Source organism: Ornithodoros turicata, chromosome 1, assembly GCF_037126465.1.
Source record: "Ornithodoros turicata isolate Travis chromosome 1, ASM3712646v1, whole genome shotgun sequence".
In the NCBI taxonomy this organism is placed as follows: domain Eukaryota; kingdom Metazoa; phylum Arthropoda; class Arachnida; order Ixodida; family Argasidae; genus Ornithodoros; species Ornithodoros turicata.
In genome coordinates, this window is record NC_088201.1 from 62,425,040 (window position 1) to 62,441,116 (window position 16,077).

At 46.0% G+C, this 16,077-nt stretch overlaps 2 protein-coding genes across 2 annotated transcripts; one reads left to right on the forward strand and one right to left on the reverse strand.

Moving 5' to 3' along the window:
• Positions 1–5,792: 5,792 nt before the first annotated feature.
• On the reverse strand, positions 5,793–9,393 carry LOC135399533 (peptide deformylase, mitochondrial-like). Its single transcript, XM_064631278.1, has 4 exons — positions 9,141–9,393; positions 8,885–9,055; positions 8,021–8,141; positions 5,793–6,068 (listed from the first exon to the last, which is right to left on the reverse strand). The coding sequence occupies exons 1-4, from the start codon at positions 9,318–9,320 to the stop codon at positions 5,902–5,904; spliced, it is 639 nt and encodes a 212-aa protein (XP_064487348.1). The 5' UTR covers positions 9,321–9,393; the 3' UTR covers positions 5,793–5,901.
• A 193-nt stretch (positions 9,394–9,586) lies between these two features.
• Positions 9,587–15,173, forward strand: LOC135378303 (small nuclear ribonucleoprotein-associated protein B-like). Its single transcript, XM_064611300.1, has 5 exons — positions 9,587–9,683; positions 9,856–10,128; positions 13,091–13,196; positions 13,789–14,109; positions 14,970–15,173. Exons 1-5 carry the CDS (start codon positions 9,681–9,683, stop codon positions 15,005–15,007), a joined length of 741 nt encoding a protein of 246 aa, XP_064467370.1. The 5' UTR covers positions 9,587–9,680; the 3' UTR covers positions 15,008–15,173.
• The last annotated feature ends 904 nt before the right edge of the window (positions 15,174–16,077 follow it).

Below are 16,077 nucleotides of genomic sequence, written 5' to 3' on the forward strand. Positions count from 1 at the left end.
TGTCAGAATGGGTTGAACATCATGCCTGCGATTAACAACAACAACAACTTTATTTTCGACCTTGGAGAGTGGGGAGTTTCATCGCCACAGGCGATACTCTACCCCATTGCTGGATGGAATGGGGGGAATAAAATAACGAGCCCCTTCATAACGAGCTGCGATTAACAAACGTCATTGTCACAGTCAAAAGTTGAAAGACAATGTCAATGTGCACTGCTTGCGGAAAGGAAAGGGGGAAAGGAACGCTCTTGTTGTTGTGCATGACAATGCACTGCAATGAACTGCCATAATAAAATAAAAAATAGTTTTCAAACAGTTAATTATAAACTAAAAAGTACTTCAAGTAACTTTATCGGAACTGAAAATATAAATATTTTTGAACAATTACTGTTTGAACAATTATTTTGGAGAGATACGAAAATCGTCCCGATCGGACGGCTGCATATGCATGGCTGAATCAGTCCAATCTGGCGCCATCTTTGGAGCAGCTCATGCGCGGCTCAGCAAGACGCGGAGCGTGGACGTGTGGCGTGGCGTTGCCTGCGAACCCACTGGCGGGCTCACTGCTGGCACGGCTCGCGGCAGTGTGAGACCACGTTACTGAGTCTTCAGGAGTGGCTGGTAGAGTATAATCGGGTCATGTGTGCTGCGTTTTACTACAAAAGGGGCTCATGGCACGACCAAGAAAACGGCCTCTCACTGAAGTACAGAATAGAGCACTGCACGGGCCTAATTTTCAGGTCCGTGCCCGGCCCTGGCCCGGCTGCTACGGCCCGCACCCGGCCCGGGCCCGACGTCTTCTATAGATTTACAGCCGGGGCCCGGCCCGTGCTTTACTCCGCCGGCCCGGGCCCAGCCCGTACCCGACTGTTTCCATGCTCAGGCCCGGTCCCAGCCCACCTCTGCTCTATATGTTCTCAAGGCCCGGAGGCGTATTTAGATTTACAAAAGGGCACAGCGCAGCGAGGAAAAGGACGCAGCTAATTGGTGGATAATAAGGAGGTACAGTCGAACGGAACGGCTGTGTTTCTCTGCCGGCAAGCCGCTCTGTGCTTTCTGCTTGCTTGCTTGTGAAGGCAACGTGCAGCGGCGCGTGGGCGATATGTATGTACCTTGCGGTTCAAGAGAGACTCACCTCCGCTCTATTGCGCATGCACCGGTGTTCGTTCCCCTTTCTCGAACTCTCACGCGAACGAAATATGTCAGAACACCTAACCTAACTGACCCTCATGCCGGACCCTCAGCGCGCCCGCCACACCAATCGTACCCAAATGTATGTGAGTGCACGTGTGAAATCCAGACCCATTACACGAAATAAGTATGATCACGTATAAAAAAAAGTGATAATCCTCACATGAGAATACCATGATATCTCATACCCAATGGGGAAAAAAAGTGACATGAAAATTCAGCTGTCCAGTCTCGCGAAACATGTTCGCGTACATGCCCGACCATGGCCGGCGTTGTCAAGCCCGTACCCGGCCCGGTGGCTGAAACCCGAGCCCGGCCCAGGCCCGCATAAAAAACGCAAAGCCCGTCCCGCGGGTCGGGCTTTCGGGTAAGCCCGGGCCCGTGCAGTGCTCTAGTACAGAAGATCGAGCAGACGTGAAAACATGCCAAGGCGCACCGATAGAAAGGCGTAAGAGGGACTCCCGAGCAGCGAGAGCGGCGTCTTGCTTCGAAGGCGGGCCTACCGACAAAGACAATGGGGTGAAGGACACGCCAAGCATGTTGCTGCGCAACGAAAGCGAAGGGCAACTTGAGAAAATTCCGTGTCGTATGTGGGGAGCGGATCTTCAGTTTCAATGGTATTTCGTGAGCACATGCAGCTCCAGTGAAACAGAAGCCGCTGCACATTTGCTGCCCGAATTCAGTGATCACGGTATGCATCATTTTTATTGAAGCATATGGACCTCAGTTGAACGTGACCTCGCTGAAGTGCTCGGATGCAGCAGCGTCCGCAGCCTCATTCCTCACTATGCCGCAGTTGCCAGGGGTCCATTGAAATTGGATATCGTGTCCTTTCACGAGTGCCAGAGTGAACGTGCAATACATTTTGCACTACTGACGCCAGAGATTCCGCAATAAATACGGATGCCAAAGTTTCAAAGCTACTTCTTGAATCGCTGTAGATGGACAATTAAGAACTTATTATAGGACACGAAATGATTAAACTTAGCGTCATGTGTATACCGTGAAACCACACGTGATAAACATGCATATCTTTCGACATTCCCATCTCGACCGCGGGACCGCAAACGTACACGAGGAACCGCATCGGCGAAGAGCCGGCCCATATTACTCTTACATGTTTCATATACCCGTTCGCATGTTCACGCACGGGGCAAACCGCGACATCTGATAGAACAAAGCTGCCTCGTATACTTGAGGTACCTTAGTTCACGATGCTACACAAACGAGATGTTACTCTCAGCCTATTCCATGAAGTAAGTATTATTTTATGCGTCTCATGTATTATTTTATTTTGTATCTATATTGCATTGTCTTTCTGTCCTTCCGCGTGACTCGTGTTGTGGTGAAATTAGTATCGCATTGCACGAACAACCATTGGGGAAGAATACACTTGTGCTGTTGTTGACCCGCGTACATGGAGGCGATGGACCCATAGTATCTCAGTGAATCCATGACGGATCAATGCATCACAAGAAGACAAAGATGACCTCCGGTTGCTGACTGTGCCATGACTGACGTTGAGATTCGACAGCGCGCTTTACTGTGGTGAGGGTGGCGATGGGAATGAAATATGTTTCACAGTTGCCATTCCGGTGAGGTGAAGCCATCCTGGCGAAACATTTGATGCGGGCGCCGAAGTCTGCGAGGAATGCCCGATGACCGAGCGCCGATGACGGTCAGTGTGAAGGCTCAAAGGATGAAGGAGGTAGGTAAGTGACGTTAGTGAGTGCCCGTATGACTTTGCCGGCCCCACATAGTGGCAGAACGATTTTGACAGACTTTCACGGAGGAATTAACAGCAACACAAGTTGTCCAGGATTGACAAGTGTTCCATCGTACCGATTTTTGGCCGACCCGGCTTGGACATCCAATGTTTGACGTCGGGCAATTTGTCGTCAGTCTTCAGAGCGTCAAGTTGCACGTCTGGGCGATAGTATGCTCAGGTTCATGTCCACATAATAAGTAGAATAAGCCTGTGTCATACATGTGAAGTAAAAACCGTTTTCAATCGAAGGTCTCTCAGTGCTGTGCCTCGCTGTGTCCTGCATGCGCTCGTATACGTTGCCAGAGCGCTTCAGAAGCCCAGTGGCATCTCATCAAAGTCGAACAATCCACATGAGAAGAACCAGATTCCGGTTTTGTTGTGTTCAGCCAATTCGGCCAGCCACCTTGCCTAGACGTCTTCGGGGGTCATTTCAGTCGACGACAAACAATGCAGAAGCGAACGGACCTATCTGCATTGAAGAATTGAACATCCTCGTTGTGATGACAGGAGTTGGGCTTTTTCCTGTTCAGAATTCGGATCGAATATTTGCTCACATTGATGCAAATAAATGTCTTTGACTCGGTTTCACCAACGCCAATTAACATTCGAACAGTGATCAACGCGTTGGGACATTCTCATACATGATATACATCTTGGGCGCATTGTGCTGCACGCTCGAATAGACGACTGTTTACAAACATGTGACGTAACGAGAAGACCGGTTCGAGGTTATATTTTGTTGTGGTGGGCAAGAAGCGGGAAAAATGCGTCGGCTGATAGGCCGAAAAAGCTGATGAATTTGATAGTGCCCACCAGCGTGCTTTGCCAACACCACCTACACTCTTAAAAATGAACTTCACCGCATAGCACGCTCCTAGCCAACCATCACCTCGAATGATATCGTTATCTACCCTGATTTGTTGAAAACGGGGGGTGTACGCCTTTTTTGTGACAATTATGAACAGCATAAGTGTCACAAAAAAGGCGTACGCCTCCGGTTTTCAACAAATCAAGGCAGAAAACGATACCATTCGAGATGATGGTTGGCTAGGAGCGTGCTATGCGGCGAAGTTCATTTCTAAGGTTCTTGTGCGGAACGACTTTCAAAAACTCGCGGCCTCGTGCGCTTTCTTCAAGAAACGGGCCTAGCGGAAAGACCACTCTAGTGCACCTCTCACCAGCAGTGTGCCTTCGGCCCATCAGTATCGGTCATCCTGCCTATGCATCACTTTGAAGTCCTCAACTCCCCTCTCCCACTTTCCTTTTTTTTTTTTGGCTATAGTCGTGACGATGCCCACTTGAGTGCGGCCAACAACGGCAAGCTACCTCGACCCCCCTCCCCCCCTCATTTCTAAGAGTGTAGATAGAATGATAGAGAAAGCCTGCGCGCTCGTCGACGTGACGTAACAATTAAGAGTCAGCCAATCAGGATCGTGCTTGCAACGGCCGTGGCCATGGAGAAGAACCACCGTCGTCTGCTAGTTGTCATTGAACGTCCCCGCGTACTAAATGGGAAAACTTGGAAATAAAGCGCAAAACGGGAGGCAATGCGCAGACTTTCTCTATCTAGGTGGTGTTGGCCTTGTGCAGTGGTGAAACGTAATTGATGACGCAGGGGCGCAGGTCGTTTATACTGAGGAAAAATATCATTATTCCTCCACGTGTCGTACTTAGCGAGATGCAAGCCCTCCAACACACTGCCGAGCAAAGTAGCGCAGACGTCACAGAGCTCAGAGTTGCGTCCATTCCCAATGGCAGTCGTAAGCACGTGAGTTCTCGTGCGCTGCCTCTCTGGCGGCGGCGAGGGCGGTGATGCCAGAGTGGCATGAGTTGCGGTATTCGCGGTAGAGCCCTGCACGCGCACGGGCCGGACTTGTTATTGGTCGTGTGTTTCGGGCCGGGCCGTGCCCGGGCCGACAGAAGACGCCAGAACGGCTGCCGGGCCGACAAACATGTTTCCGAGAGCCAGGCTCGATCGGGTAACGCAGCTAATTCCATGCAATGGAGGACTATTAGTTCATATCATCACGTGCTTGCGTCATTCCTGTGCATAGTATTTGCAAAAACAAGTAAGGGACGCAATATTATGCGTATTATTCGACCCTCTATAACATTCTCAAAGCAACTTTACATTGCTCCTGACTCTTCACGTATTTCACAAACACGTTCGCAAAGCTTGGTGAGAGGGGTAAGGATTGGGAGGAGTTTATCGACAGCACCCTCTACATCCACAAAAACTTGGTAGTGTAACGATAACGCGCTTGCTAGCGTGCGTCCTGGATTTAATTTGGTCCGTGCTGTTGCGTACGTCCCGGGATCTACGCGCTGAGTCACCGGGCCGGGCCGGGCTCTATGCACTGGGCCATCGGGCCGGACCGCATAAAAACATGAAGGTCCGCGCCATTTTTCGATGCGCCCGGGCCGGGTCGGGCCCGGAAAAGTCGACCCGTGCAGGGCTCTAATTCGCGGTGCCCATTTACTCCGCTTCTATTACCCTCTTCGCTGTGAAACTTTCAATGCAGGTTCATATCGGTACAAAGAACCATCTTTTACGTATATCTGGGATAACCTGGGATATGTCGCAACCCCTTTAACTTGAATTTAACGCTCAACTCCGCTTCACTAAAGGGAATTATTGTCAGTGAAACATTAATCACGTCACCAACTAACGTTTTTAAAAAGAATTGAGTGTTCACTTAAAGTTTTAGGAACCCTCGATCTCAGTTCAAAGCTAACCAGCGTTGGTGAAACCGGGCCTTTCACATTTATTTGAAATATCTTGGGACGAAGCGTCGCACCCCCTTTAAAGGCTGACCTCAGGCAAGCTCCACCAGAAAACGTAACTATTTACTTTATTACTGACTTTATTATCGCGTACACATCGAGGAGGACCCTACACTCACCAATAGCGAAAAAAAGAAAAAGGAAGACTATTCAATCTTCTACGATGGCAACCTCCTGATTGCTTGCCAGTAGTGGAACTGATAGGTCCGCGAGTCCATGTGGTCTATGTACAGGATACCATCCAAATGGTCCACCTCGTGCTGGATTATCCGGGCTGGCCAACCACGTACTTGCCACTCGTGGGGTTCGGCTTTCTCGTTTAACCCTAACCATACAGGACAGTCCAGAAAAAGATGGCGGTTTCATTACAAAGAACAATTATCATCTAGGTACGGTATACAGAAGGCACGCAAAATGCTTCCCCTCACTCCTTCGCCTCGCCACCTGGCCACACAAAAGTCGGAATGTCGTCTGCTTCAGCCAATCGACGTAGACGATTTCAAACACAGGCTTTCTGTGGCTACCAATGGCTGCCCATGCGGCTGATGCCGGCTTATCTCCATAGCTACGGTCGCCGAAAGTACGGTCTGGTACGGTCGTGATTGGCATACTGTATTGTTACGTCACGCCATTTTGAGAGATCATGCTTTATGTAAAAAACCCCGAGACTAGGGAACACGAAGGGACAGACACAAACACGAAGTCTCAATAATGAGACTTCGTGTTTGTGTCTGTCCCTTCGTGTTCCCCAGTCTCGGGGTTTTTTACATTATGCATCATCTTCACCAGCTCGCTTGCTTCCTAGCCATTTTTTCATTGTCATGCTTTGTTCGTTTTTTAACAAAATTTATTTTCTGTTGTCGCCGCGAAGCAACGTGTGTGTGAGCGGCGGCTTACAGGCGTGGACAGATGGGGGGGGGGGGGGGGGGGGGGGTAGCGTTTTGGAAACATTCGCCTGGAAGGTCCGCCGGAAAACCCAGAGAAAATCACAGGAAGCACGGCCGATGATAGGATTCGAACCCATCACCTCCCAGTCTCCGGCACGACCTTGGCTACCGTCAACGAGCGGATGCCTTTACCTGCTCGGCCATTCCGCTGGTCTTTGTTCGTTTGTCAGGTGGTGTTGGCTGAGCTGCCACAAGCCGCAAGCTGTGTCTGAAATCGACTGCGGCGATTGGCTGAAGCGGACAACACCGCAACTTCGAGAAAAGGGAGTTGGCATCGACGCAGTGGCTGATCCAGACGGAGGGTGTGTGTGTGTGGGGGGGGTGATCCCCCCCAGTTTGCATACGTTCTGTAGCCATACCCTCCACTCTCACCCCTCGCGAAAGAACCCACCCCACCCGAAAGTGAGGGTCTGGACCCACACCTGCATTGAACAGGCCTTCTTTATGCATCTATGGTATAGGTGGCATTGTTGGAACAGTTGTTCCTTGGATATGATTTTTGTCCCACTACATCACAGCAACAGAGCTTCTATTAGCTTCAGAAATAAGTCGCACCGCAATATTGTGCGCAGCAATCTATAGTTCAGAAACAACCAGTTGCTCCAGAAGACCTGTCTACAAGTTTAGGTGACGTTCCACCTCTTGAGTAGTGAAAGAACATGTACATTGTCTTTTCTAAGCACTTTAAATGATGAAAGTTGCATCACATAAGAAGAAAAGAAGAGTCAAATTCTGCTTTATGCAATAGAAAGTTTGATTAAAACAAATAAAAATCGGTTCCGTAAAAATTAGATCCCTAGCTGTAACAACATTTCTGATACAGAAACCTGATACTGATTTATGCAGCCTTCAAAATGGGCATGCGCACATAGCAAATTAAACACACTAAGGTATATTTTTGTGGTAGCAAGACAAGTGACGCCACAGCGGCTACTCTGTGGATTTATTATGCACACCCGGGAGTTTGTGTGGGCACTTGTAGCACAAGCTTTTTGGTGAAACGTTGATTGCTTCAACTTTTGACATACTGATCGATTCTATTGCTCAAAAGGGAGAAGACAGTGGAGGACTGATCACCTGCAAAATATTGTTAAAACTATGCCCTTTGTTAGAGGCGTCTAACATCCTAAACGCTTGACAGATGGGAAAGTGCACAGACTAGCTACGTTTTGCTTTGCTGCTAAATGCTTTTTCAGCACAAGTAAATATAAAAGCCTGCCCATCCAAGATGGCTAGCGGTCTTAGAAAGGCAGAGTTTTACAGATTCTTTTGTGCATCCAAAAGCATTGTACGCTGTGGCCAAGGTGATTCGTATCATTTGGATTCTCACCTGATATTTTTACTTCATAGTGTCGTGGAACATCTGCACTGTATCCACGTATACTTTCGCACCCTTCTGGAAACCAAATCTTCCAACTGTTAATGACTTGCAATGTAGGGTTGATAAATACCTACAGTTACAAAAGAAAAAATGCATGTGAAACACAAACCTTTGAAGAATAAAGAAGCCTATTTGTCGAGCATACTAGACAAAGTGTAGTGTACACACTCTTGTGCAGTGTTGGTTAAAATTCATGGGGCTCTATAGTGACAGGGCTCCCAATCTGTGGTGTTGCATCTGTCTGGTACACGGGAGCCAGCTCTGCGCTCGCATAGCTGGCTTTTAACCACCACTGTTAGTTTACCTCATGTTTGTATTTTTGTGCTTCTCTGTAATTTATTAATCATTTCTATTTCCCTCACCTTTCCGTGCCTATCTTTATTGTTGCTGGTTACGAGGGGTAGAAGGTGTGTGGGGAACAGGGATGCACCCCTGCACTGCACCCTGCCACCCCTTTTAATACCCCTCCAAAAATACCTGCCAGAAAAGCCTGAAAAGCCAGCACATACAGGTGTCACACACCACCCTACAGAATCCCATCACCCCAAGATGAAAATCCTGCGCAAATCCCTGGTGCAGGCCAGGTTTCTATCCCTCTCACCGACTTGCATACAGCATAATTATTGATAAGGTCAATCGATATATTATTGATCAATTGATTATTGATAATAAGGTCAACTTGGACGTCCTGACGTTCTAAGGAAACGTAAAATTGGTGCTCATATGTCATGCGTTCAATTGTTCTTGCAATTTCTGTTAGTATTAGAGGATTCATTTTTCTGTATCACCTCATGCACAATGAACATGACCAACCTTCAGTGGGAAAACCATATATTCCCGTGACTGTATTAATTCCCGGGAGAGATGTTTTAAATAGGCGTGCGGGAATTCTACCATCATAATCCTGTATGAGGATCCAACTTGTGGCGCTGAGATTCCAATTGAGAGGGTTCTTCTCATTACATGTTTCATGTTGCTTAAAACCTGCAAGACAAAGCTAGGAACTTATTACTAACCTTCGTGAACAAATGATTAGTTGTTAACTTTGAAATCAAGCTGGCGTGCGTACCTCTTGAATATCAGGAGTCCTAATCTGTTCAGGATCAACCGGCTCTGCTCGTTTTCTGAGCACAGGATCACCTACTTGTGTAATAAACTCGTAAGGCGGCTTAGGAACTGAGCTAGATCCCAAACTTTTAAGTTTAGTAACCAGCCTTCTACATGCATGAAGCGGCTCTCTTAATACCATGACTGATGCAAAAATTGGTTGAAAATGTCAAAACGTGACCTCTGATTCCGTCACAAATAGCCAACATGAAGCAGAAGACATCGGTGTAGTACACGCATTTTCGTATGAGCATTTCCAATGCAACTGCTTACTTTTCTTTCACAACACTAAAATATGTTGATATTTAGTAGAAACGCACCATAAATTACCATTATAATTGTAATTTATTTTGCTTTCTATTTTGTAATTTGTGCATAGAAGGAGTTCTAAGGAACGAAATGTGGCAACACTGGAAAACGCTTCAACAACGAAATACGGGTGTTCTCCCGTGGTTGTAGTTAGTTTGTAATCCGTTACATCGGCTCAAAGAAATAAGTCAAAATGGTATGTAATACAATTCGTAAGGTGCAGTGTAATTTCGAAGATCTAACGTAGTTTTAAGTTACACCTTACAAATTGGTTTAGGATTTGGGCTTTGTGCATTGCGCGGGAAGCCGGCTTCTGGACGCCGATCATAACAACGCATAATGGGTTGCCTTTTTTGCCTTTGTTTCAGACGGTCAGTAAGAATAACAAGATGTTACAGCACATCAACTACAGAATGAGGGTGATGTTGCAAGACAGTCGAACATTCATCGGTACATTCAAGGCGTTTGACAAGCACATGAACCTTATACTGGGGGATTGTGAAGAGTTTAGGAAGGTGAAAGGCAAAGGACAAGCAAAACAAGTGGGAGTCGAAAGAGAAGAAAAAAGGGTCTTGGGGTTGGTGTTACTGCGAGGCGAGAACATTGTTTCTCTCACTGTTGAGGGACCTCCACCGCCAGAGGTAAGTATCCTCACACAGGGTCTACACTGAGTGTCCTTACTATGCCCATGTCTAGTAAGCACACTCAGTTTCAAAGATAGACGTATTGAGCGTGCATTACCCCTACCTGTTTTGCATTTTTGTGTAAGTGTAAGTGTGTCTTTACGTCCATGTTCAAGTCGCATGCAGAAAGGCCGAAGACATAACATTGAACACAGGAGTGGGAAGCAAGCAAGCTGTTGTAACAGACTGAAGGCAACATATTCCTTGAGTATGAGGAGGAACAGGGAAACATTCAGTATTGTCCCTTCATGTGTTTTTTCTCTGTATGTAAGGAAACGGAGAGAATGCACACGGAAAGAACAGAGAAATGCAGGACATAAACATAACTCAAATACGAAACAGAGGAGCACGCATACTTAAGGAATACATATGTTGCATACAAAGTCCTAAGCTAGTTTGTACTGTGTCTGCTGGAGGTGAGGTAACTGAGTGCGATACTTAGAAGTGGCACATAACATGCAACAATGCAGTTTATATTGTTATATTTTATTTGCATGTTGTGTATTCGTCAAACAGTCAAGGATGTTGTGAACCTTAACCAAGTAGCGTGCAGAAGCCCCGAACTTCGTCTTTTAATCTGCCAGGGCCTCTGAAATACAACAAGCTCCACCCTTTATATCTTCTCGGGACCTTTGTTTTTAAGAATCTGAATGCGTCCAATACATGTTTGGTTATGGTCCTTCAGGAAACTAGATCCTTTTGCTTATTTTCTGGTTATTTAACAGGGAACACCTAATACAAGTAGGACACCACAAATGCAGGCATTGTATTTCACACCACAAGCAATCGTAACAACAAACTCTTCATGCATCTCGTGGCTGCCTTCTGCATATATGGAAAATGTCTGATCACTGCACTATGACATTCACAAAATTTAAGCACCCAAAATACCCTAGGTAAATATTTCCACAAGCAAGGAGTTAGTGAAAATAAACTCAACTTATCATTCTACATTATCAATTTTTAATCCCCTAAAACCTGTAGTAGCACCTGAAAAACTGTGCCACTGGGTCTGAAGATACACCCAAAGATGCATTTTGTATTGCTAAAATGTGTGGGCGCTGTATAAGAAAAGAGTAATGCACGTTTGGATGGCTGTAGGGGCATCATCATCAGCATATAAGCAAATACAATTGCTGAAGAGCCATGTAATTCCAAATCACTGCCCAATACAAAAGGTCACAATTTAGCTAATCATAGGGGATAACTGAGTGGTCCTGCAACCTACGTTACCATGCAGTGTCAAGGTGCTTAGTAGGTACATCCCTCTCTGTGTATAGTTATGGAGGAAAGAAAGCATATATCTAACTGGCGATACCTTATGCATATTTAATTATATGGCCCAACTGTTGTGAGCTGTGTTCAAATACAAGCATTGTCCGTATGGCAGTGTGTCAACTTTTCAAGCAATATAATCGTGTTAAATCAGTCACTGCAATTCACAATGATTATGTTAGGTGTGTGAGGTTCCGGAAGTTATCTTGGAAATGATGGATGTGTTTCAGAAATACAGTGCAGTGTGGCACAGGGGGCCGTGCATCTTCTAAGTCAACTTGTGATGATGTACTAGTTTGAACAAACATGCCGCAAGAAGTGTTGCATTCAGTTTGAAATTGGCACTAATAAATAGATAATGGTTGTCCATGCTTGCATAGTTTTGCTGTGCCATCCCAACTGACATGTCTCAGAAGCATGTCTGTCTACCCAAAGAACCATTGGCAAAACCGCGCTTGGCAAAACTGCGGGACTTGGCGCACCAAATAATTAGGACCTTGTGTTTCAGGGTTAAACCTGATGAAACCTGTTTTTACCCCCTCCCCCGATTTGCATTATTGTCACTTGGGATAAAGCCTGAAATTCCCTGAAAACTAATTTGTAAAGTGTCAATTCAGTCACCAATATGGGCACTGGAAAATAAGCATTGCATAATCTGCACAGCTGTTCTGCACTTTGTGTTCAACATCTTCGTCTAAAATGCGAGAAGTGCTCTGCTGGACGTGCAATGAAAATGAAAACTAAACTGAAATTTGTATGGTTGTTCTTCCCGTTGTGGTGATGCTTCTCTGAAGAATCATTCCATGGTATGAGCTGAGACCAGGCCCCAACAGCTTCCTATAGAGCCCATTGTTTGAGATAATTCACACAACATTAGGCACATGACCAATGAAAATACGACGTTATGCATACCAGTCGCAGCCTTCCTGTTTGGCTCGCGTTTCGGCCGGTCCATGGTACCATCAACTTGCACTGATTTTCACGCCTGACACCCAGTTGTTTAGTATTCCAAAGTAACTCAAGCAATTTTTCACTAAAATCAACATTTATTTGATATATCTTATTGATTGAATGGTCTGACACGTGTTCACCGTGCATTCAAAGCCCACTGCGTTGCTCTTAGTGACACATTGCAACAAAGTTCCAACTTGCAAAGTGATACACACTGTCCAATTCCTAATAACGAGTGAATGTCTTGAGTGCATACGATTTTGCGTATGTAATTTCACACACGTAATCCTGTCTTCGTTGTCACCGTATTCTAAATGCGACGGCACTCGCATGTTTCAACTCTTGCAACTCTTTCAAACCTTGAGGCCCTGAGAAAGTGTAAGAAATGATACTACTGGCTCTATGTTCTAACATTTCATGTAAAACTTAGTGCTTTTGCATTGGAACGTTTTCTATTTAGTTCCATGATAGCACACGAGGCTAGTGCCTGCCTTACGTAATCTTATGCGAACAACAATTTTGTGATGTAGAACAGCGCTTATGCCATATGCAAGGAAATTAGGAGTCTGTATACTCTGCTCCATGGACTGTAAAAGCTGCTACAAAACCGGATTGTTCCTGCTCCAAGAGTAGCTACGGGCGGCTTGTTGTTAGTTCTATCACCGATTAATGTATATGATTGTCTTCCTCATAGGAGGGACTTCCAAGGGTCCCCATCCCTGGTGCTGCACCAGGCCCAGGTATTGGTCGTGCTGCTGGTCGAGGCATCCCTGCCGCTCCAGTTGGGGCTGCTCCAGCAGGTAAGGAAACAAAACCCTGAGCAGGCACGTAATATATTTGCGATGCATTTGTTATCGCAGGAGTGGCGTAAACATTGACTCAGAAACGTTTGGCTTGATTGGAAGAGATGTTACTACAGAATAGCCCGAGGACTATATCCCTGGGAATTGCTAAACCCCAGTTGAATCAGACGTTTTCATGCCATATGCATTTGGTACGGTATTGTACCTATTGCAGGCTTGACTGTCCGGAATTTATCCTTAGACATTCACAGAAGTCATTGACATCGTTCGGTATATATGCTCGTCGACTGCTCTCCTGTCACGTACAACTACATGCAGTGGTCATGACTGTGCCAGTTCTCACCACATTTCTTCAAGTTGGATAAAGTTTCCCCGATGCTCCCATGAGGTTGTGACCATAACCGATGGCCATAACCTCATATGTGATGGTCACCCCAGTATACTGATGCAACTCGCTCGCAGGAAACAATCTTGTTAATGTGCTTCCTTTTGGGGGGGGGGGGGGGGGTTGTGCCCTATCATAATCTGTCTAATGGGACATTTGCGTTATATTACCTGAAACTCGTCTTGATTTAACGTCTTTCTCTAGGCCTTCAAGGCCCAGTACGAGGCGTTGGTGGACCATCACAACAGGTAATGACACCTCAAGGCGGTAGAGGTGGACCTCCACCAGGAGGGCCAGCAGTTTCGGCACCCCCACAGATGCGACCTGGTCTTCCACCTGGTCCTCCTGGAATGATGGGACGTGGAGGACCCCCTCCAGGAATGATGGGACCACCGGGAATGATGGGGCGTGGAATGCCACCAGGTGGCATGCCTCCAGGTCCTGGCCCTATGGGAGGACGCCCACCCATGGGACCCCCACCGCCAGGCATGAGAGGGCCACCACCTCCGGGGATGATGCGTGGGGGTAATTATTAGATTTCGTGTCGTTTGTCTGTGTTCGTACCATGACTTACTAGATTATAACGACCATGTCATAATCGGCAACCCCCTTTGAGGAGCCCGTCCGCACGATTCGCCAGGGGCGCTACTCATTGGCCCGCGAGATCTACATCATGATTGGACAATGGAAATTTGTATGCACAGAAGCGGACGTACGACTACCGTAGCAGACGACGGCAACAACAGCTATGAAAATGCGTAGAACGATGATGATAATCAACTTTAGAAAGAAACGAATCTCCTGTGGGACATCCAACGCTTGTGCAGAAATATTAAGGTAAGCTGAAGTACAAAGTATTGCAGAAATTGAGGAAGCAATAACCGGACTGATGAGTAGCGCCACCATGAGCTTCGAAATGTGGTGCTGGGAAGGGGTGCCTATGACATGGTCGTAAGACAGACTCCTGGGAAAAATCCACTGTGGTAGGGGTTCTTGAACTTCGCGAGCTCGATGAACAGATCTGTGCCGTTTTACCTGAGCCCACTGATAGCTGTATTACTCCTATGTCAATTAAATTTGCAAGAAACGTCAATGGTTATTCTGTACGCACCTTCTTTTTGTGATCACAAGGCGCTTGAGACTAGCGCTTCTACGTGGCTATCCGATCGTGGTAATGAGCTTCTTCGTCGCAGCCGTTCTCACGGTGCGTATGGTTACCGATACGCACATTCCGCAACACAGGGTGACTGGACGCGGAACCCTGTTTGAGAACCCCTGCTCTGTGGTGAAAGTACTTTTTCAGGTTTGATGCTAAGAAGTATCAGAGCAGATACCTGACTGTGCACGATAAATGTTCACATGACTTCGTTGTCTACTCCCATTAGGCCCACCTCCAGGGATGCGACCACCACCACGAGGGTGAAAGTAAATAAACGTGTATATCTGTAGCATTTGTTTTCGCGTCCTTTGATGATTCTGTGTTTTTTACGATGTGGACTGTGCTCATTAAGATAGTGTGCATTCTTTTTAAAATTGTACTGAATTGTTCCATGCACTTTTTGCACAAAATAAACTGTCTTTTTGCTATACGGAATAGTTCGTGTTGCATGGGCATCAAAATATGTTTTGTAACATAGTATTTTGTAAACGTGCGATAGATCACACAATGTGTCAAGCTTTGTTTAGCGAAGCAGATTGATTTATGTAATGTATGCTGCCAGTGGAGTTCACTAGCATCAGTCTTTGGGAACGAAGTATTAACACTCTCTTCCTGAATTCTGGTTGCTGATTTTCTGATGAGTACGGAAGATGTGGATTTGTTGAGGAGCTTATAAAAGGTCTGGTGTGTAACTTGTTGTCAGTTGCAAAAAAGTGACTGCAGAGGAAAAGCTTAGTAAGAGCTGAGGTGGTGTGAAAATACAGGCATGTGGCATGACAGTGTTGAAAAGCCTTGGTCTTTCAATATTTTTTTCTTAATTTGGCACAAAACAGGGGCTCAGTTTGTATTGTAACCCTTTTCTCACAGGTACCTTCGTGCTGACTTTCATTTAAATTCAGTGTTATGAATTGACACCTAGGATTCAAAAGGCATGGAGTGAAAGCTTTATTTTGCAAAACGGAACAAGCAAGTTAAACAGTGCAAGCCTATATTTAGCATAAAGTACTGTTAGTCTACAAGAGGCTACCATTAACAATTATCCCAAATTTTGTGCACACACACAAAAAAATATCAGTACTTTTTCTTGCTGTTGCGATGGCATGACATCCAATTTTGCCAGATTGCTGTCATCTCATGAAGCTCATCTGTTCCAGCACAAAGATAATTAGAACATTCAACTGCGTAGTGTTAAAGTTCCGGATGAATACTTCGTGAAATGGGCTATACAGTACTCGTATGGGTACTATGTAGTGAATTCCACCATCCTTCCAGAGTCAGTTTGCATTCTACAGGGAGTTTCACCTAATGCGATAAAAAATCTTATTAAAAATGTC

Coding starts and splice junctions, on each gene's coding strand:
- LOC135399533 (XM_064631278.1), bottom strand. CDS start 9,320: ATGGTATTAAGAGAGCCGCTTCATGCATGTAGAAGGCTGGTTACTAAA. Junction 8,142..8,884: donor ATATGGTTTTCCCACTGAAG/GTTGGTCATGTT, acceptor TTGTAACTGTAG/GTATTTATCAACCCTACATT. Junction 6,069..8,020: donor CTATGAAGTAAAAATATCAG/GTGAGAATCCAA, acceptor CTGTATGGTTAG/GGTTAAACGAGAAAGCCGAA.
- LOC135378303 (XM_064611300.1), top strand. Junction 10,129..13,090: donor AGGGACCTCCACCGCCAGAG/GTAAGTATCCTC, acceptor TCTTCCTCATAG/GAGGGACTTCCAAGGGTCCC. Junction 14,110..14,969: donor TCCGGGGATGATGCGTGGGG/GTAATTATTAGA, acceptor TACTCCCATTAG/GCCCACCTCCAGGGATGCGA.